This window comes from Coffea arabica, chromosome 7c (assembly GCF_036785885.1).
Source record: "Coffea arabica cultivar ET-39 chromosome 7c, Coffea Arabica ET-39 HiFi, whole genome shotgun sequence".
NCBI classification, from domain to species: domain Eukaryota; kingdom Viridiplantae; phylum Streptophyta; class Magnoliopsida; order Gentianales; family Rubiaceae; genus Coffea; species Coffea arabica.
The window spans coordinates 17,577,626-17,600,935 of NC_092322.1; the positions used below are offsets into that span (position 1 = coordinate 17,577,626).

General features: G+C 34.3%; 2 protein-coding genes and 1 pseudogene across 3 annotated transcripts; 1 reads left to right on the forward strand and 2 right to left on the reverse strand.

Moving 5' to 3' along the window:
• Positions 1 to 2,535: 2,535 nt before the first annotated feature.
• LOC113699673 (uncharacterized) lies at positions 2,536 to 5,219 on the forward strand (annotated as a pseudogene).
• Positions 5,220 to 6,443: 1,224 nt separating this feature from the next.
• On the reverse strand, positions 6,444 to 10,251 carry LOC113698665 (cytochrome P450 CYP72A616). Its single transcript, XM_027218554.2, has 5 exons — positions 8,818 to 10,251; positions 8,516 to 8,742; positions 8,144 to 8,388; positions 7,624 to 8,017; positions 6,444 to 7,036 (listed from the first exon to the last, which is right to left on the reverse strand). The coding sequence occupies exons 1-5, from the start codon at positions 9,092 to 9,094 to the stop codon at positions 6,611 to 6,613; spliced, it is 1,569 nt and encodes a 522-aa protein (XP_027074355.1). The 5' UTR covers positions 9,095 to 10,251; the 3' UTR covers positions 6,444 to 6,610.
• Positions 10,252 to 10,394: 143 nt separating this feature from the next.
• Positions 10,395 to 12,592, reverse strand: LOC113699996 (stress-response A/B barrel domain-containing protein UP3-like). Of its 2 annotated transcripts, none has more exons than XM_072058350.1 (2): positions 11,709 to 12,592; positions 10,395 to 10,751 (listed from the first exon to the last, which is right to left on the reverse strand). In XM_072058350.1, the coding sequence occupies exon 1, from the start codon at positions 12,537 to 12,539 to the stop codon at positions 11,715 to 11,717; it is 825 nt and encodes a 274-aa protein (XP_071914451.1). In that variant the 5' UTR covers positions 12,540 to 12,592; the 3' UTR covers positions 10,395 to 10,751; positions 11,709 to 11,714. The 2 variants fall into 2 exon arrangements, with proteins under 2 accessions (XP_071914451.1, XP_027076187.1); XM_027220386.2 differs by having other exon boundaries at positions 10,395 to 11,301.
• Positions 12,593 to 23,310: the final 10,718 nt, after the last annotated feature.

Consider the following 23,310-nt stretch of genomic DNA (forward strand, 5'->3'; position numbering starts at 1 on the left):
CCCAAGCTTGACGCACTCTGATTCATAAGCAACCTGTCTAATATCTTCTATATACGGGCCCTGCCATGTCTATTATTGCACCACGTAAAGCTTGACCCCGAGTACCACACATCAAAAATCCCAGCCTGAGACATGAAATCCAAAAAATCCCAGCCCTCCTCTGGTCTAAACGGCATCCCACCCCTTTTTTCCTCCGCCGAGACAATAACATTAATATCACCCACAATAAACCAAGCAGATTGCTTCAATTTGTCGACAATAAGGCTATTCCATAATTGTACTCGTTCAAGGGCCGTGCACTTGGCATGAACAAATGAGAAGATGATAGGCAACTCAAATAATGCGGAACTAATTTGTAATGACAAATGCTGACAAGATTCACCAACTAGACTACAGCTAATAGAAGAATTGTAAAAAACCCAAATGTCACCTTCAATATTAAAGACGGCATGATCCATATTAAGTCTCATCCTAATTGAATGGATCTTTGCAGCTTGAATTTTTGGTTCGCAAATAGCAACCAATTGAATGGAGTGGTGGTGTACCAAATACTTCAGTCTACGAAAATTTGGGGCGCGCGACACACCCCTTATATTCCAAAATAGAAAATTAATCATTGAGACAAAGCAGAAAAAGAATTCGAAGAAGCCTTAGCTTTGGATCGCAATGAACGATCAGATTTAAATTGAACCCGAACTCCTTTCTGCTTGCCTTGCGATACCACATGAAAACTTTCCTTATGCTGGATCTTATCATTGACCTTGAGCAGGTATATCTTCATCCACCTCTTCTTCCCCCTTCGAAACACTGATCTGTCCCTCATCTATGCGAGTTGGGACAAAAACTTGCTGCTCAAAACTCTGCTTCGGATCATCTACAGGACAGGGCTGCTCAACATTATCTGTACTAGCCAGAAATTCCAAATATTCTGTTTGCTTATCTGGAAACTTGTCTCCCACCTCTTCAAGTGCGTGCTGAGGCACCATTGGCTGATTATCAGAACATGCACCAGTAGCAAGTTCTTTAGATAAGTCAATACAAATTTTAGGGCAGTCTCCATCAGCAGAACATTCTTCATCAAGAGTCGTAACTCTGGTACCTGCCGAAATGCCTTCCTTATCCACAACATCCACCTTATCCTTCTTAGAGTCATCCACCTTATTAATGATGTTATTTTCCACTCCTTGTCCAGGTTGTTCACCCTTACCAACAGAGCCCAGAACAGATGAAGACGCAGGTTGAAAGGCCAAATTGCCTTCATTTTTCTTGGAAATTAACGGCCTCTCAGATTTGAGATGCGGATGAAGCACATGACAATAATCCTGGGTATGTCCTTGTCTAAAGCAATGAGAACAATACTTAGGCATATTTTCCGGAATTAAAGCTTGCCAGAAACCTTCATGATCACCATTACCAATCCACACCCTGTGAGTAAGCTGTTTTAACAAATCTATTTCAACACAGACCCTAGCAATGCTTGGCCTTGAAGCTGCCATGGTTGCAGCATCAACAAACAATGGGCTCACCAATACACTCACAATTTAGAATAAGCATTCTTTGTTAAAGTAATGCAACGGCAATTTTGGTAATTTAAACCAAACAGGAACCACAGAAGGCTCCTTGTCCACATGAAATGCAGGAGACCATTTAAAGACACGCATTGGAGAACCATATACATACCATATACCTCTAGCCCAAATCCGATGGAAGTCGACTTCATTTCCCAGGGTAATTACCACATGTCTGGAATCTAACAAGCCCACCTTAGCAGCCTCTTTAAGATCAAGTGATAGAAAGAATTTCCTGAGATCCTCCATAGAAGGACGTCCCTTAGAAAATTTACCGACCAAAGCAAATTTGTAGGGGGCAGCAAGCGTGATCAAATCAGATTGAGAAAAAATAATAGCAGGTTCTCCCCTATGAGTTGAAGATACTGCCTTGACATTCAAAGCTGGTTGAGAAGCGGAATTACAAAAAAGTTCAGAAAATGATTTCTTTTGGAATGTGGGAGAAAGAAGAGGATGTCCTCCAACCTGGGGCTGGAGGACAGCCTGATTAGCCATCAAAGGCTAGTTGCTAGAGAATCTTGAAAAAAATCTGCTTGAGAATGGAATCCAATGTAAAATATGGTATCCGAGAGAGAAAAAGCTTAACCTGAGAAAGTTGAATCAAGTTTAACGAATCTCCGGAGAAGCTAATAGATGGTTTCTTGTCAAACCTTTCTCTGCTCTCATATGGTCTCATAGTTAATGCTTACACTTTCTTTTTACCCCAGTTTTGACTGATTTTTAATTAAAACGATTTTATGCTACAAACTGATTCGGATAGACGGTTGGTTTATAATTGGACAAGTCCGGTCCGGGTCTAACAACACTGATCGGAACTCCAACATTACATAAATGAGTTTTTTTTTTTCCACAACCAATAACTTGCTCCTAAAAGAGTTGATCAGCAATAAAGTGACTGCTCCTAATCAATAACTTGCTCCTACTGACCTTGCTATGTTTTTTTGATCATCTGATTCTTGATTTTGTCATGGATCCAGACTCTTTAGCAACCACAACCACCAATGCACCTGGGAAGGTATATAAGTAGCCCTTCTATCCTGAATTGTCCAAAGTTTGAATGAAAAGCACCAACAAAGATTATTCTATGGTACCTATAAAAATATTTGTGATAATTTTAATTGTGCCCCCTGGAGTTTTGTGTATCTATTAGTTTATATGCTTTTAAAGTTGTTTTTGATTTTACCCGTTGTTACAGTTACCGTAGTAAGGATTTTTTCAATAATGAATATAATGAAGAATCGATTACAAAATAAAATGAAATACACTTGGATGAATAATTGTTTAGTTACTTATGTTAAGAAAAATATACTTCGTGAAATTCAAAATGAAAAGGTTGTAAACTGTTATCAAAATATGAAAACTCATTGTGAGCAATTGTAAATGGTTTAGTTTGCTTTTGAAATAAAATTATTATTACATTAATAATTTTGAGTTTGTCTTTTGATGTTTTTCATGAAATATATGCATAATTTGTATTTGTTGGTGAATATATTTTTTCTTTAAAAATTTAAAAAAAAAATAGGTAAAAAATTTTAGAATTACTTTTGCCCCCCACTCAAAAATGATTGCCTTGTTATATGTGGGAAGCTTCTGTCAACGTAAAGCCTAAAGTTGAAAGAAAAGGTACGTAAGCTGTTCTTTTAGCATTTTTAAGTGTTGAAGTGAGACGTTGGTAAGCCGGCATATGTTTTTGATGTGAAAACCCAAATGGAGAAAGTTGCTTCTTTCATTAGTGTCTATTGATTATGTTCATCGTGGTTTTGATGATTTATTTGCATTTCATTGATTTGCAGGATATTTATGTAATGTAGCATAATTTACTGGATGCATGATATTCGTACTATCCTTGTGGTATTTTAGGAGTTGGAATTGTGCGGAGAAATGTATTAAAAGGTTGTTACCTCAATTAAGTTTCTCTGGCACTTCCTTGTGTCCCTTGCATTTGAAAAGCACTAGTACATAGCCTGAGATAGTACACTTAATGAAGAAAATGTTAGACATCCTATCCGACGACTATTCTGCTATCACTTCATTGGCTCTGGTTTGAAGTTCAGACTGATTGCATACCTGTAAACGTAGTCTGCAAGGCCTACTCTGGCATAGATTAACTATTTCTGTATTGGTGCATCCTTTGTCAAGAGATTATATACGTTTGAGTTCTTAAACCAACATTGCTTAAATCCTTTTTCCTTTTTGAATTTGGATTGGCACAGGTCGCATTTGGCTATGGAGACTCATCATCTTCAATAAGGTCATATGGTGCTCCCAAGGGTGTAAGCACACACCATAGTTCGTATCCTAATGGCAAGTATTTTACTAAGTGCGAATATGCTGCTATAATGATGCTTTGTGCTGAATCTCACTTCAATCCGCATTTCTGCAGGTGGAGGTGATATGCATAGAGTGGAGAAAGAAAACTAAGAACCATGGGTAGGTGGCAGCTGATGCAGTTTTTTCTTTTTATCATTCATGTTCTAAGACTGATTATCCACGCTGAAATTTTGATATTGTCTATCATAATCTTTTCTTGAGTTGTCTTTGTCTGCTTGTGTTATTTCAGGATTATTATACTAATTATCCTGTAACGCTTCCTTTAAGGAGACCGTACTCGGGAGATCCAGGTAATCATTTTGGGTACAATGCCTTTTGACTTTGAAGGAGTAACCTAATGAGAGTGCTTTAACCTTAGAAAATTGCTTAAAATTGTAAGAGCATGGGCCACTCCGCCCAACAAGTTTTTGGTCTGCTGTTGTTTAGGTAATGATAACATCTCATGAGCACTGAGGTGGATTTATGTGCTTTCTTCCTCTTCCATAAATGGGGATTACCAACCTTTCTAGTACTTTTATGCATTGTCTTGCTCCTCTGACATGCAGAACATCTCGATCAAGAGGAATTTGGGGATGCCTCAGAAAGAAAGCTTGAACTGTGATGAATGTTCGACAAATGCTGCTGTAGAGCTTGGTCTAATGGTTGGTAATGCTATACAAAAATTAAAATGTTGCTACTATTAGAATCATGGGCATAATGAAAATGGACTACTTTGCAGGAAGGCAACATGGAGTGAACTATGTTGTTCCTTCAATTACCTGCAAGCATGCCTATGATTAAGCAATTACCTAATACAGCAGGCAGTGAGATGGCAGACGGTTCTAAGCCAACAAAGAGTGGAGAACTCTCGCAGAACGCCTGTAGTTTGGATGAGTTGCCAGCAGGATTTATGGGTAAAATTTTATTTTACAGGAGTGGTGCTGTCAAGCTGAAGCTTGATGATAACCTTTGTGATGTAAGCAGCCATGTTTCATGGCTATAACTTGGAATTTGCGTATGCAACTCATAAAATTGCTTTTTCATCATCCTTAACCTCTCCGAGTCCAGAAAAAGAAAAAGAAAAGGGCTATTTCTTTTATGTTAAGAACTGGAAATGGTTTTTCTGCCGTAAATAACATACGCAGAGAAGAAACAATTATAATATGTATGATATTTCGATGATTTATGCAGGTTTCGTTAGGTTTGGATTGTGCATTTGCACAAGATGTTGTTGCCGTTAACATTGAAGAAAGGCATTGTTGCACTCTGGGGGAACTTGACAAGCGTGTCTTGATAACCCCAAATATGGACTCCATGTTAGATGGAATGGCTGACTTGTAGTAGATTCACTTGTTAAACCATGTTCTTTTGCAGAGCAATTTATTTTATCCTTTAAATTGAATTTATTGATGAGGGAACATGCATTTATGATGTAAAACAAACAAACAAGATTCAGAATTATTTTCACACAATAAAATGAATAATCACGAATTGTTTTGTTTCATTATTTTGTATTTCTTTTTGCCCAGATTGTTCTTATGGTGAACGTGTTGGATAAAAATGCTAGGATGTACTTGATGTCTGGCAGCCACAACGCGGGTGTAATGGGGAGCCATTACACCGCTCCATGACACGGCTCCCCATTGGAGCCGTGTCATGGAGATTACACGCATCATGGTAACGGTAAAATTTCAGCACAAAGCACATTTAACATTTTCAACGGTTATATCCAACGGCACTATTTTTAGAATTCTATATAAACACACAACACTTTTTGCTAAAACATATCCCAATATTCTACTCTATTATTTCTTTTATTCTCTCACACACTTCTACTCTCTCACTCATTTAATAATATCATTTTTAGAAAATAAAAAATTCAAAATGTACAAAATTTAACGAAAGTTAGTACTTTATTTTTTAAAAATAACAAAATTAGTTTTAAAAATTACTTTATTTATTTATGGGATATGAGTTATGCATTATTAAAATAAATATTTAATTAATTGTGGACCCATGCTATTACACCTTGTGGAGTGTAATCCATTGTGAGTGAAAGTGTAATAAAAGAGGAGAAAGTGGAATGCTGACGTGGCATGTGGATTACACTCCACAAAGTGTAATAGCATTGTGGATGCTCTTAGTGTAGATATATGTGCCAACTCATTATTGGACCTTCTCATAACCATAACATATTGGACCTTCTCATTATTCTTGTATACAAGGCAGCAATGGAAGTTAATTCAGGAAATTTGATCTTAATTGCTATTTCCCTATCATATTTATGGGAATACTTTGGAAAAGACAACTAAAAGCATGAGTCCCCAAGTATGGTGTGTATTGGGCTTAGTGTACCTTGCCAAAAATTCTTTACATCAAAGAGAAAGGTATATACTATTTGTTTTCAACTCTGATATTGATAGAAGGCTTGTTTGCTTCATTTGTTGTGGTTTTTGAAATAGTTTCAGATCCTAGAGAAAGAAATGTTCCAAATGTTAGTCTTTTTTGGGAAGGATTTTTCTACTTATTCGTAGGCTAAGAGTAAAATGATCGAGAGACCAGCCATACTGAAATCATGAGATTCTGCAGGTACAAAAATTCTGACCATAAAAATATGAGTACACGGTTTTGTTGAGAAATGTTTCTCCAGTGATATAAATCATGGCATGACAGTTCTTATTGTTTAGTAGGTCTTGAGAACATCTTACATCTTCAATGTCCTGAGTCGTGATCTAAATTTCCTTTAATATGATGGGAGCTCCATGTTGTGGTTGAAGAGTCATAACAGTGTTGGGGGCATGCGTGTAGGATGGTGAGAGCTCGAATGAGAAATTTTGTAGTATGATGGATAATGCAATCTTTGCTTCCATCAGTGCAAAATTTTGGCCAATGCAGGTTTTGGGACCCCACCCAAAAGGGAAGAATGCTAGTTGATTTTTCGAAGCCTTGGACAATCCTTCTGAGAACCTTTCAGGTTTAAATTCCTCCGCATCACTGCCCCATAGCTCAGGGTCATGATGGATGAGTAATAAGGGCAGTGTAAGATCTACTCCTGCTGGAAGAGAGAGATTTCCTATCTTTGTTTCCTGGTATGTATGTTTATACAGAGCGATAGCTGGTGGATATAATCTGAGAACTTCATGAAGAATCATGGTTACCTGTAAACATTCCCAATCGTTTGCACCAAATGTCATAAGATAATATTTGACTATAGAAAACAAGTAGATCAGTAAATATTTAATAGAAGTCTCTGAAAAAATTCTACAACTCAAATAAACAGTTCATGTCTCCACTTCCAAGATGTAGGAAGAAGCAAGGAAGAAAAATAACTATGGGGGAATGGATTGAACATGAAGCATTTTCTATTAAAAGGAATTGTAAGCTTGTTCTTTGTATTATTTCCATTGAATATTCTGCTCTAGTTGGTGTTTGAAAAGAAAACACATTAAAAGCCTATCTGTATCAATTACCACTGCTTTTCTTTGAAAAGGTATTACAATATGACCTTCATCCGATCATTGCATCAAGGCCATTTTGGAAGTTAACTCTGCCGCATATAACAAAGTTATAATCAGCGCAGAGGATGTTCGATGGAAATATCTTAGTGATTTACAACTCTCATTCCAATGGATGTTTAAGGAACATGTAGTTTTAAAGTATCTTAGCGATTTTTCAATATTAAATGAATTGGAACTTCAATAAAAGGTAACAACTATGTCTGAAAGAAGTAAAGAGCAGTACTCACAGTTTTAAGTTGGCTTATGGTTTTGGCATCAGGATGCTGTTTCCCACACAATGCCAGAACTTCTTCCCTTGCTTGCTCTTGCCACTCTGGATGCATTGCCAGGATGATCATCGTCCATGTTAACAAGCTTGAGGTTGTCTCTTGACCAGCTATGTAGAACTGCTTGCATTCCTCTATTATTTCTTTGATGGTCATCTTGTTACCATTTTTGTTCTGTGGACTAGATTGTAGGCTGTTTTCATCATTAGACTGCAAGAGTAGGCCAAGTAGATCATCTGTATTTGTTTGTCCAGTTCTCATCAGGGTTTCCTTTCTCTCAATCAAAGACCTGAGCATTGAAGTAATGTTTTTGTCCAAACTTTTTCTTCTCCGGTTCTTTCTTGTTGGAATGAATCTGTTCATTAATATGGTAAGGATATCATACAACTCAGAATTCTCTCATAACGAGGCCATTAGGTATTCTTGCAATGCCTGATGACAGAGACTGAAAAGACCAAGCCATATGTGAATGGTATTGTACCTGAGACCAGGAATGTACAAGCTCTGCATGGCTTCAACAACCAAACCTTGCAGCTCTCTCTGAAGCTTTAGGATTTGATTTCCTTCGTCGAAGTTGCTTCCAAATGCTGTCCGAGAAATAATATCTCCGGTCAGATCCTGAAATTCGGGCCAGACATCTATTTCGCAGGTTCCACCAAGAGCAATTGATTTCTTCCACTTTTCTACCAGCAAGACACAACTCTCTGCAAATATTGATACCATTCCCTATTTTGACACACAGCAGTGGGACAAAAACAGTTTGAGAATCCATACTGTTATTCATTCATCTTAGGCTTCTTAGTACCATCTAAAAAACGATACCTGGTGGAGACAAGGAGGGCTGGAAAATTACCTTTAGTTTCTCCGAGTTGAATGCGGGAGTCATTATCCTCCTGTGAGTAGCCCATGTTTCACCCTCTAAAAGTGTCAATCCTTCTGTCAGAATGAGTATAAGAGGGTTCAACGCCAGCGGTGTTATACCAAAGTGACCTTGCTTGTTAGCTAGCACTTCTTTTATTATATCAGGATCCATAATGTTCAACCTGGGAGTTGTCCCTGCCCAGCATAGTGATACTTTTCCTGTTTGCATGTGAAACACATCTCAGGAAACTACAATTTGCAATGATACGATTCATCGTGAGTCTTGTAACTTACCATATTTTTGAGCTGTGTTGAGAGTGAAGGGATCGACACGCGGTGCAATCTGATGAGAAAGGCTCATTGGTTTAGACCATGCTTCAGTGATTTGCTTCATGAAGTCTTTCATGTCTCCAATCAGAAGTTTGTAGGGGTTGCCTCTAATTCCTTGCTGTTTTAAGCGCCTTTCAAGCCATTTTGGCTTCCACCAAATGGAGTAAAAAACTTTCAGAAAGAAGTAGCTTACCAGAAGTAGAGCAGTGATTTTTAGGGACAGGATTTTCAGATCTTCCATTAACTTGAAGATTTTCAGCTACTTGGTTTTTGGTTCTATTGAATGCTTTATGGTTCCTAAATACTTCTAGTTCGATATTTATACTGGTGCCTTTCTGAAACTTCTGTTTGAAATTTAAGTCAAGGATAGTTGCTATTGAGCCAGTGGTCACAAGGATTTTCTTCTTCCTTGTCAAATTAGGCTACCAGTACCTTTCATATCTTCATTATTTTACTAATTAATGATCTTGGAGAATAAGTTAGGTCCCTGGTCCATTTGGATTGTTGTTTCCAGTAGAAAAATTTTTACATTTTTCGTGAACACAATTTTCAACTATCTACAACGATCAATTTATTTCATATAAATCAAATTACTATAACTTACAGTACATATTTTTTTTCGAGAACTTCAAAAAATAGCAAACCAAATAGATATTTTTCAATCAATTTTTTACCTCATATAAATCAAATTAGTATAATATATTTTTTTACAAAAATTTCAAAAAATAATACTAAGTGTGTTTGGATTGAGATAGTTTGAAAAAAAAATAATTTAGTTCACAAATTCCAATCATTTTTTTATCCTTTTTTTTTCTTCCACAAGGGTAGAAACACACACACTTACACTCAATTAGACCGGCGCAGAAAGCATCTGAAAATCGACTCGAAAGCAATTTAAAAGGGACTCACAAGGAGACACCGTTCAGCTAATTGGTATCATTTTTTTACCTCACATACATCACATCATAAAAAATACTACATTAATATTCCTTTCTCATTCTAAAAGGTCATCGGAATATAATATATTATAAATGGTGATGGAAAAGTCGTCGGCTAAGAGTTTTGCTTTTTCGTGAAGAGCAAGCATTGGCTCAAAAGTCAAATAGAAAAACCTGAAAAACAAATTATGGCTTCCATCGCATCAGCCGCTGCTAGACGTTCAGAATTTTGGATGAGGCTACAGGCAACAGAACGTTTTCCAGCGCAAACTTGAAAGCTCTTGGAAACTGCAATTTGATTTTTCCTTTGCTTTTTATTTTGGGATAAATTCTTCTGCCAAATTTTGTCCTTTTTTTTGTTGATGTATAATATTGATATATCAAGTGATCAATATTAAACACATCAACCAACAGTGGTCCAAGAAACTAATGAAAGACTATTACGTTTAGTTGTGTGATTGAATTTCACTCACATGACCAATAAAATTGAAAACAAATTTAGACAAGTAGAGTAGCCTCCTATAAAGGAAAATTGGAGATGGTCATAGGGTGAGGAATTTCTTCAACTTACACTTAAGTTTGCATGGCAAGAGAAAGCAAAACTAGATCAAACCAGAGTTTGCATTCACAACTCCATTATGTACAGCTCCAGTTCCAGACATCAAACTACAGACACTGAGTGCAAGAACAATGGCTGACACACCACCAACACTCACAAGTCAAACCGCTATGCACTTCAAGCACAGCACATGAAATTCAACAATCATCTGCACGGTTAAACCAGAGTTCTTCAGCTGCGTCCGCAAAATGGAATTAAGCAGCATGTACCAGTGCCAGTCACCTTTTGGTCATACTTAAGGCGAGTTGAATTCTTGAGAAGAAATTGACAATCACTAGTCAAAATAACAAGATAAAATCTTTCAAGGCTTGACATGCTTGTGGATATATGCAGGCCTGGACCTGAAGAAAAGCACGGGATGAACATCACATGGCCAATGCTAAAAGGGCAGGGCAGGGTGAGAGAAATAAAGAGGACGAGGGAAGGTGGCTAAGGATAGCATTGGCGCTTAGAAATCACTTGGAGGGGTATTGCAGTTTTCTTTGCGTAGTGTGGTCATCTTCAGTTACTGTGGCCTGTGAGAGAATTGGCTGAACCATATGCATTACTTTCTTCTTTTCATCATCATCCTTGCACAAGAGAAATTTCTTAAAAAGCAGTGAACTGACCAACTTCAACCGAGCAAAAGTAGTTCCAGTTCTATAGAATGGCACCATGGGGAGGACTATGGGGACACTAGTTGAGAGTGAAACTGAACCAAACTTCCCATTCCAAATTTGCCAGTTGCGCTGTCATTGGTTGCACAGCGATTACTTCACGTAAAACAATTTTTAGTACTAGAGCAGTTGACCTGCATGCCAGAAATCAAACCGAGAGGAGGAGGCTGATAGGGCTCAAGATGAAAAATTGCAAAATTGCTATCCTTGTTGTATACTCGTATCTGAAAGTCTTCTGTTCGAAATGGTGAAGTATGGAGGATGTCAAAACTCTCTTTCCAATCAAGAATAACAACCCTCTCTGTGTTTCTATGGGATTAACTAGTAAAAATTACCAAAGAACAAATATACCTAAACAAGAAATAACAAGACCAAATCTCTTGAAGAAAATGGAAAATAAAACTAGTAACTTGAAAGCAAATCTAACAGAACAAAAACATAGAATACTTCCAATTGGGCAAAATCTTCTTCTCATTATTAGCACCATTCCAGTTTCAAAGCCTAATATTATCCTAAACACCAACAACAACAATGACATTGAAAATTCATGCCCTAATAATAGTCCAATAAAGCATAAAAGAGAAATGGCAAAAAAAAAAGAAGCAGCTTGGCGAAACAGGACAATTGAACAGAGAATTGTACCCTTCATCAGAGGCTAGCCGTCTGCGGCGGAGGAACAACGTAATCCAGCACCACCACACCATCTAGCTTATCCCTAACCAAATCCTTCTGCTTATTGGCCGCCTCCGGTTCCGCATCCAATCCCTCCAATTCATTAACCCCATTGAGTACTGCAACAGAGGCGATTGAAAACCCTTTCGCTCTCCCGGGAGAAAAGTTCTCCCCAAAACTCAACTGCTCAATCCCCGGAAACTTCTCTTTGATTCCCCCAATCACCCCCAAAACCTCATTTTTCTCATCCTCCCCGGAGCCCTCCTTCAATTTCAAAAACGTCACCCTCATAGCCGAACCGGGAGGAATTTTAACCGCGCCGGCGCCGCTGGCGACCCAATCGACGGCCATAATGTCATCGACGATAGGCTTGACGTAATTGTTGACGACGGCGACGTGGTCGGGGTGTGCGGAGTAAGCATCGAGGTCGGACTTGGAGGCGTAGCGAGAGTGGAGCATGTGAGTGAAGGTGAGAGAGGAGGATCTGGACCGGAGGAGCTGGCCGGCGGTGAGGTGGAGGACGGAATCGAGTGAGGCGAGACTACTGAGGTTGTTGACCATGGCCGTTGCTTTGGAAGGGTCAATATCTGGTTTCACTTTGAAGAGAACGATGTGTTCTATGAACTCAGGTGGACTGCCCGCGGACATATTGATGGACGGTTGTGATTGAGCGGCGTAGAGGCGGGTGGTGGAGGGAAAGTAGAAGAATTTGAACGGAGAAGAAGAAGAAGGGCGGAGACGAGGAAATGATAAGATGTTTGTGCGACCGTTAACTGCTGCTCTTACACCTCCACACAGCATTTTTTTTCTAATGTCCCAAACTCCCGAGTCGCCCTCCGTTTTGACTTTATTTCTTTGATTGTTTTAGAAACTTTTTTATTTTATAATATCAATATCGGACTTCAATTTAATGAGTAAAATTCTCGAGATGGATGCATGTGATTTTCTTTTTCCAGAAAAAAAAAAATCCGCTAGTGGAGAAGAATATTTTGGTAAGCAGGTTGACAGTCTCTCTAACAAGTGTCCAGACATTCGTTAAAATATATTTTAGGTGTTATATTTTTAAAAATATAAGATTAATTAAAAATAAATAAATAAATACAAAAGAAGGTAATCAAGATTAAATTAAAAAAATATATAAATATAAAAAAGAATAATAATTATTACTATATATATATATATATATGATAAATTAACTAAATGCTAGGTAGGTTAACGGTGTCCTAAGAGCACCCACTAGAAAAATTCATAAACTAATATGATCAAGGGCAATTTGTTTAGTGCCGTAAACACGTGGAATGGGCTAAATCCACGTCCTCACGTTCTAAATTCACACTTTAACTACCAATATGGCAATTAAGCCCTTGTCACTTAATGACTTTCACTTATAACTTTTTACAATTTCAAAATTATAGTTTCATAGAATAAAGAAATTTGCCATAACACTATTCTTTCAATTAGTTTCCTAATTTCTTTTTAAAATTCAATGCATGTTGTTGTTAATAATTTGTATTGTATTAAGTATCTTTAAACAATAATAAATTCATGAAACCTATCAAATTAGGTTATAGATTTAGAGATCATGCGTACTCCAAAAGTGTCACTACACAAATAATTTCATCATTTCGATAGAATAGATATGCATCTTATAAAAGAAACTAAAAAATGCGAAAGAAGCATCCAATAATCGATAAATTTGGTGTAATGTTTAATTAACAACCAAAATCTGTAATGGAATTACACATAAATACTGAAATATTGAAATTTTACAAGGAACATGAATACTACTATGATAATTTTGATTGTTATACATTTAGAAAAAGGAAAATTTTATTTGCACTCTCACCATTTATTTTATTATATGGTCTAATAAATGAAAACTATATGATTAGAATGACAATGGGAATGAGATTAACAAAAATGGGAGTACAAATAACACTTCTCATTTAGAAAAACAAAAATGAAAATAAAAAAGGAGAAAATAAATTAAAAATACACATTACACATCCCATGAGCCCATGATTTTTCAAAACCCATGAGATTTTGTTGAAAATATTTAGAAGAAAAAGTAATGCAAGAAATGGTTAAAAGAGCAATGCTAAGCAAATTGCTTGTAGTGGATGAAAGCATAAGTTTGGAATTGCAAAAGGTTATAAGAAAACCATTAAATAGAAAGGGTTTTAGTATCATATTGATCTTTAGCGTGTGGATATAGGATGCGAAGGTGTGAATTTAGCCTCTCCCTAAACATTGTTTTTTAACTGGTATCCAATGGGTACTCATCAATATATCTAAATTTCATCCAACCTACATATACACATACTAATAATTATTACCTTCCATTGCATTCATACACATTTCCTAATTAATCTTACCTCTCTAGAAATCTAATACCTAAAATATATCTTAACGAGTTCCTATTAAACATCCTTCACACAAACTCAAACATGTATCTATATTTCTTAGTTCTCATTTCCCATTGGCTCACCTCAATGTACCATGTAGTACAAGATCATGCTTCGTGTTTTGCACTCTACCCTTTCTTATGAAATATGAATGTTCAACTATTTTAAATAAGTCATATATTGCTCAAAATCTTAATATGGTTAAAACTTTGAACTATCAAAATAAGTTTTTTTTTTCTTGTATTCATTTATTTTTGCTTTGGAAATTAAGCTTCATTTAGAGTTGAAGAGGGCTAATGAAACATAAACTTCCTTTTACTTTCTCAAACTTTCCTCAACTCTTTTTTTTCTTGCTATTCTTTAGTTGGATGTGTATAACCTCTTTTTGTCGAAGGATACAAGATTATACTTAAACGATTAACGTAGGAAAGATTTTTTCAATAGTTATATGGTAACGGGTAAAATTCTTTAATTTGAATAGCAAATGAGGAAACACAAATACATTTGAGGAAGCACATCATCAATTGAATAGAAGAGCATTTCATTGAATTTGGACAAATAAGCACTTCATGGAATTGAATAGAAGAGCTTGTACTTCATTGAATTGGATAGAAGAGCATTTTTGTAAACACAAGAAAACATATTGTATAACAAATTGTATTTATCAGTGAGTGAGCAAAGATGGTAAGGCATGCTATCTGGTTTAATTTACAAAATCAAATCATGAGATTGACTGGTCAAGAGAATTCTACTTCCATTGTCATCATGTGGAAACAATTTTTTCAACAAATTCCATACATCAATGTGCCACACATGATCCAAAACAATGAGATACCTATTTCCCTTTGAACGTTTGTGGTGCCGTTTAGCTAAATCATCTTCATTAGAGTAAATAAACACCTAAAAATCACATCAAGTACGTAACACATAAAACATAATATCTAAAAGTAAACTCTAAAGAAAGTGATTAAATATTTAAACATATAAGCCACATAACCCTATTTATTGCATATCCTGACCACAATCTAATTGAAAGGGAAAAAATAGGAGAATAAGCCTATTATATTTGCTAGCTAAATACAATCTAAATTGATTAGAGACGGTGAAAATAGATATGTCTATTTCAATGACTAACCAATACAATTTAATGAAAATGGAAAAGGTATAAAAACAATGTTAGCATGTATGTCCTAAAGGCAATTGACTTTTAGAGATATCTTATATACTTTTACTATTTATGCAATGGTGAATGCCATCTTTATCATTTCAAATGGGGTAAAAAATAAAAAAGCTTCCTGTGATAAGCCTAATATACAGAAAAGCTCCCTATGGTTTCAAAATATACAATATGACACCTCATGCTTTGAACTAAATTATAAAGGTGACGAAATCCATTAAACTTAACAGAAATGACTTATTCGAACCTAAAAAAAAATTGTATACTTAATTTTTATCAAATATACCTATTCTACCCTTTAACCCTCAATTTTCTCTATTTAGAGAATAAAACAAATGATTTTTTTGAACTGTCTTTTGCTTAATTATATCAGGGCATTTAGGTCATTTCGTCCATTTCCGTTAAGCTTAACGGATTCCGTCACCTTTACAATTCAATTCAAAATATAAGGGGTCGTGTTGTATATTTTGAAACCATAGGAGGCTTTTCTGTGTATTAGGTTTACCACAAGGGGCTTTTTTGTTTTTTACCCTTTCAAATGTGTATGCTTTACATTAAAATGTTAAAGTTCTCAAGATAAACCTAAGTATGAAATTATAAGAATTATGATGATGAGATTCATTTGACTTATTGAAGGTTTATTCTTAAATATCTCTAATCACAGTATAAAAAAAGATAGAGCATTGTTAATACAAATAAACTAGCACATACTATACCTCTTTCTTTTGAAGAAAGTAGTATACCTCATCTACTACAATGTAGGGATGTTTAAACTAGCATGTAGGTGCTTGATAAGATGATCAAATTCATCACATTGCTCCGTATAAACATTGTCACATAGATAAGTATTTGAGTGCGAATAAATTAATATTTAGTTAGGAGTGTAAGTGATCAATAAACTTAGGCTGACTATAGTATCTTGAAAGTGAATTTCAATGCTTTGACTCAATTTGATTTCTGCTTGTAGATGAGTGGCTCAAATAATTAAATTTTAAATACAATATAAATCACAAAAAGATAGTGAATAATCTATAAAGACGTACCACCTTTAATATTAGAGACGCTATTTCTTTAATAATCACTTGTTAAAGTATAACTCAAGGAATCTTAACTCTAAATGGCTAGATCTTAGAATTATATTTCTAAGTTTCTCTTCATGGAAGTCATATATTGTTAAAAGAAATTCAAGTAGAGACTTGAATGGTTTAAGTTTTAATACCTTATAGTTTAATTTGTAAGACAAACACAAATTAAACTTAAGAGACATATGGTGTAATTAAGCGTTGTATTAGAAGATGGAAACTAAATCCTTTTGAAAATTTGTTCTATGATTTCTATTAGGAACTGAAATCTTATTTATCTATAAATAGCCTCATAGTTTAAGTTAGTAAGACATAACATCAATTCAAGTTTTGTGAGATTTTAGAGAAAATCTAGAGAGAAAAAACCATCTAAGCAAAAGAGAGGAGAAACTCTCTCTCTCTCTCTCTCTCTCTCTCTCTCTCTCTCTCTCTCTCTCTCTCTCTCTCTCTCTCTCTCTCTCTCTCTCTCCCTCTCTCTCTCCCTCTCAATGTCTTATTTGCCCTAGTTCCAAAACTCAGGTTTCTTCATCTTCTCTTCATACTGCTTATAGGTTTGTAGAAAGCTAGTACTTATCTAGTTTAAATAATTTTTACCTAAGTGGGTTATAGCTAAGAGAGATCATGTGGATCACTGTTAGAAACTGAACACATAAAAATCAAGTGGATTTCAAAGGCTTCGCACATATTCACTGCTTCAACTTTAAAAGGATTTACTGCATATTTAGTAATAATCTTCTTAAACTAATTCCTCATCTCATGGAACCTAATCAAAGAGAGATCTAATTATTAGCATAAAAATTTTAAATTTTACATTGTACATGTGTGCTTGATTCCTTATAAAAATAAAATAAAATCTAAACTAAAAGAAATAATAAAATGCTTTTATAAAATAATGCTTGATTCCTTACAAGGCATTTAAAGCACATAAGCACATAAAAACAGATAATTTGAAGTTTAAGGGTAAAAGCAGTACAACCGAAGCACTTCTCTTTGAATCTCCAACTAAATTAAACTTAGAACATGAATAAAAAAATATACATGAATAATTAAAGGATTAAAGATAAATAGATGCTACTTATGTATGCAATATTCACTAGGGATTGAAAACAACCCACAAATCAACATTAAAAGAAACAATTAACACTTAAAATAAATGATCCCATTTAAAGAAATAAAACGTCTATAGGGACTAATTGGCAAGCTAGCAAAGTTTTTGGAGCAAATGTGCAATTTTCCAAAATTTGGGACTAAAATGCAAATTTTGTAAAATAAATTAAACAGGCAATTTTATTCCTAAAACTACTGAAATTAAGCAAAATTTAATTGTGAAACAATTTCAAGAATCAATTTAAACCAACTATATCATATTTTTTAAAAAAAAATGAAAAAAAAAGCTACAATACCAACATGTCTAGTTAAACTTTTAATTATAGTTAAACAAGCTTCAATTAAACAATTAAGACCATAAATAATCATAATTAAATATTACGAGCATATAATTGCCTCAAACTCACCAGGAACATATTTTGAAATGGAATTTTTATATCAATCAAACCCCAGCATCATTTCAAATACGTTCCAAGCTTGAAAACAAGCCCAATGGATATTAATGAATTAAAGCCCCACAATTATGAACAAAAAACAAGAACTCCAAATAGACTATTTGCCATTTTTTAATAAAACATGAAATTCCAAAATTATGATCCTTTGCAATTTTTTTCTCAAATTTGTTTGGTGGTCTAAGCCTTTGGAAGGGAAATTCAATCTTATAAACACAAATGCTAGCATCAAGAGTCATTCTTGTGGTGGTCCTCTAGGATATCATCGTGGAAATGCCATCATTGCCTTCTACAAGAAATTTGGGGATTCAAATGTTTTAGTGGCTCAAAGTCAAGCATTTTGCTTTTGCTTTAAACCATGTGTTTGGAGAGGATTTTATGACGCGTCAGTGGAAATTGATTCATACGTGCTATTAAAATTAGTTTCTATGTTGGTCTTTTCAAAATGACCTCTTTATAATTTTATTGCTCAAATTTAGCATTCTCTTCAAGGGTGCACACTTCGGTTCAACATGTTTTCTATGAAGCAAGTGCTACAATGCAATGGCAGATTCACAGTGGGCGTCCAGGGGCATGGACCCCCACAAACCATGAAAAATTACTATATACTCTATACAAAAGTTAGTAATTCTAATAATGTGCCCCTACTAATTTTAAAAATTATACATTGCCTCATTGATATTAGAGAATAGAAGACAAGTAACATAAATGATCTTTAATTTTGTCTTTCACTAAACTAATTAAACTACAACAAATGGTAACTTTAGGCAAAAAAAAGAAAACTAAAATGGCTAAGTAGTTATGCTCATGCCATATTAGTTAATGGTATAATCTTTTCATTAGTATATTCATGGTCTTTTTACTATAAATTTTGTTATATATTTAGTTAGCAGATATCAACTGTAGAGCTATTATCTTGTAATTTACTCATACGACATGTCTAGAACTTTAGTATGTATCCTCCATTTTGGTTTATTTAACCTATCGAGCTGTTGTCATATTATCTCAAAATTATATCTAAATAACTGACTAAATACACCAATATATAGAAAAAAAATTGGCATTTTCAAGTACCCAATTTGCTAACCCTTTTTTTAATATTATTTTCCTCTTATCCTTATAAAAGTTGATTCTTCATTAAAATGAATGCAAAATATTGAACTTTTAAATTATAGAATTGAAATTATAAGTATATATTGAACTTTATATTGTAAGAAATCTATAAAATAATGTTTGAAATTTGTATTTCAGCATAAACAAAATAACTTAGAAAGTGCCTACACTAAAGAAAATTTTTGGCTCCGCCAATGCTGCAATGAATTTTTTAACTTCTTTACTTGTGTTTGGTCAACATATATTTACAAAGGATTCAGATTTTCCTACTCAATGTTGAGCAATTGTTAACTTAGACAGGATTAATTATCCATATATTAGGCATTGCAATATGAAGGATTAGTAATCCTTAGATTGTATTTATTGTATGGGAGGTGAGGTACATGTTTCCCTCCTATAATTTTATTTATTAGTAAAATTTAGGGCTAGCATCCTACTATGTATATGGGGCTTTGCTAAAATTGAAAAAGAAATTGCCAAAGCTGGGCTTAAAATCAAAGTCATAGTTTCATCATAATCATAATTTCATGCATCAAAAGATCAGTGATAAACATGTTTAAAGAACTCACGAATTTGGGGCTTAATATTAGGAAAATATGATGTTTAGAAGTTACATGAACTCCTAAGGGTCTAAACCACAATGCAAAAAGGTTGGCAGCGAATCTAGAAAGCAACAAAGCTCTTTTCTCTTTATTGAAGTACAAAATTTTTGGCCTCAAGAATTCATAAGCAGCAGTATTTTTGCTTGATCTTGAAGGTATTTGAGCAGTCTTCTCAACAAACCTTCAACATAAAAAATTTCCCCTTAGTTAACAAGGAAGGTTCAGGGAAAACAAAGTTTGCATAAGGACCAAAAATGAGAGAGATATTTGATTATGAATAGGGCTTGTTGATCAGTCCTGTTTTCACTTTTCTAAAAGTTCTCTCCTTCTCTTCACTCTCCTTCTCTTTGTCTCTCTTTTTTATTCTGTACGGCTCTCTCTCTCTCTCTCTGTCTCTCTCTCTCTCTGCAATATTGAACTTCTCAAATACCCTAGAAACCCTCCTTTCTTGTGATAGACATGCCTAATTGTATGAGATCATAAACCATAAAAGGAAGGGCCGAATATTGAGTTTGGAGAGAAAAGAGTGATGTGACTATTTTGCAACTTTTTGATACAAATTTGGGTTTCGGTATCATACAAAAATTTATGCTATTGAGTTGTACTAACATCCATAACAACACAAAGAAAATATTCTGATAGAATTAGTCGACAAAATGGAAAAACGAGAGTGAGGAAAAAAATTGCAAGAATACAAGCAAGGAGGAAAGTGGTTGTCAAGCACGTGTCGACTATTGGAGGCAGTCTCATGATTGACAGCCAATTTTTGGGTGTCATGTGACGGCTTGTCCCTAGACTTTTACGGAGAAAGGGGTAAGAAAGGTTACTAGTGTAGCCGTTTCTGAATGGTAAAAGAGCCATTCAATAAATTGTAACTCAGTGTACCTCTTTGTAACAAAAATATTAGATTTAACTTCTAATCACGTGGACCCATATAAGATAGTTATGCCAGAATTACATAGCATGTTTCTAGACTCTTACAATGCAAATTTTTACCCTATTGGCAAATTTGAGTCCATAAACTTTTGCCTTACTGGCAAATTTTTGTCCCTTTAGTGAAGGAGTCCTAGGTAGCTCTGTTTTCAAACTCGGACCGGACCGGCGGTCGAACCGATCGAACAGGGAACCGGCCAGGTAGCCGGTCCGAGTCAACTTAGAAAACCGGAAATTTTAAAACTCGGTCAAAGCCGGTCAAAATCCGGGTTTGACCGGGAAAAAACCGATTTTTCCGGTTCAACAGTAATTTTTTTTAAAAAAAATTCAAACTTTATAATATTATGTTTTGGCCCCCTAAATTGTTAAAACTTATTCGTATACCTCAAATATTTGATACTTTATAAATATTGTCCTACAATTTGATGTTATTTTTCAATTAAATTCATAATTTTAATTCTAAACTTGTTAATATTTATTAAATAATATAAATTGCTACGTGATTGTTCTAATTTCTTTGTATTTTCTTGTTAAATATATTTGAAACATCAAATATATATGAATATACCTTTATTAATATCAATATATTATTAGATATGATATATATAATATTTTAATTTTTAAATAATTTTTATTTATGACGTCATCCGGTTCGACCCCTATCGACCTCCGGTCGAACCCATTGACCCCTGACCTTGGCCGAGTCGCTATCTGGTCCGGTTCTGAAAACATAGCTAGATAGGGCTCCTAAATGATCTAATAGAGGGGTATTGTTTAGCAACAAACATTAGTTTTCACCGGCATACAAAAAGAGGAAGCCAATGACAACTAGAATAAGGGTTTTCTTGGAGTGAATCTTGAGTAAGGGTCACGAAGGAGTACGAGTGGCCTGTTGCTGGCCTTAGCTTCCTTTTCAGCTCTTCGATTTTAGGGTTCCCTCCCCTCGTTTGGGCCTTTCCCTGAGAGTCCCCTCACTTTGTAGTGGTTATTTAATTAGGAGTGAGCATAATCGGTGCAAATTGATTTTAAAAAGAATTTGGCAAATTGAAATTGGTTATTTTGGTGCAGAATTGGTATGAACCAAAATTCATTGGATTCAAATATGGTGTGAAATATGTAATGAAATTCTCAATTTGGTAATAACAAATTTCCAATTCAAATTCGATAGAACAGTACCCTAACAGGATAGGATACTATTTTACCGCATTCATTTACCAAATTAGTTTATCAAATTATGCATTATTTAGGTAAATGCTATGTACTATTAGGTAAAGGCTATATACTATTAATATATTATATAGGTAAAGGCTATAAATAGTAAATAGTAGATAGTATCATCATATAAGTATCATAATATATACTTATGTACAATATACTACTTTAGTATTTGTAATATAACTATAATAGTGCACTAACTATAACACTTATCCTTTTATAATAACTACATAATAAATATAAGTATAGTATTAAATATTAAACATAATTTGTAATTAGACATTAGTTCATCATTCATGTTTAAATTATTGAATATTTAAATATGTAACTTGTAACTTGCAAACGAACTCTAAAAGTAAATATATCATATGTGAATTTATATTTACTAATCACTAATCCTGTTTAACCATAGACAACTGAGACAATGCATAGGAATTACATGTCAACATATTAGTGTGTTATCTTTCACCATTGAAATTAATCAAGTTATTAATTTGTAAATTAAACATTTAAGCAATGTAAGAAATAAGAACAATTATGTAAGTGTAATGCATTACATAATTTACATGTTAATCTCATTTCATAAATAAGTGTATGTATAAATGTACACACCTACACAAGTGACTTGATAAAGTTAATTTACATGTTAATCTCATTTCACAAATGAATGTATAACTGTACAAGTGTATATAACTACACAAATGAATTGGCAAAATTATCACTTATCACTAATCATTCATCATTGTAAATTGTAAGCTTATAACTACACAAGCGAGTTGCATTTTGATTTGAATTAATCACGTTTGTTTGTTCCTCAAATCAATGATCAAGAATTCAAGATATAATCAAGTATAGGGGAACAAATGACTACTAATTGTTTGTTCCTTCATTGTAAGTTTTTCCTTTTCCATTGAAAAAAGTTAACCTATTTGGATTACCATTTCCGAATTCAACTGGGACGTAAAATGAATTTAGTTATGATTAATTTAGAATTGAAATAGGTTTAAAGATTAACAAGTCAAATAACCAAATTGACTAAATTTGTACCATCGCTCACCCCTAATTTAATATGAGGACCTTCCTTATCCTCTGTCTGTTAATATAAGGGGAAAAAAGGCATGGGCTCTTCTTCCCTTCATTTCCTCTACTTCCTTTTCTTTTTGGGCTTTTGGAGTCTATTATCTTTTGTAGAACTTTTGCTTTTTGTTTCAGGTTTTGGTGTTTTTGGGTTTTATTTTATTTTATTTGAAAAGTTGGGCTTAGTTTTTGTTTAATTTTTCTTATTTTGACTGATTTTTCTTTTTCTTTGTTTTTCTTCTTTTACTTCTTTTCTTTTTTATTTTCTTTTTTTCACTTTTTGATTTTTATTTTTGAAAAAAATCCACTTTTCATCCCCAAATTTTGACACGAAGATACATTTAATCCCAAACTTTTCGTCAAAACACATTGAGTACATGAATTAACGATTTTTTGTCACATTTAGTCA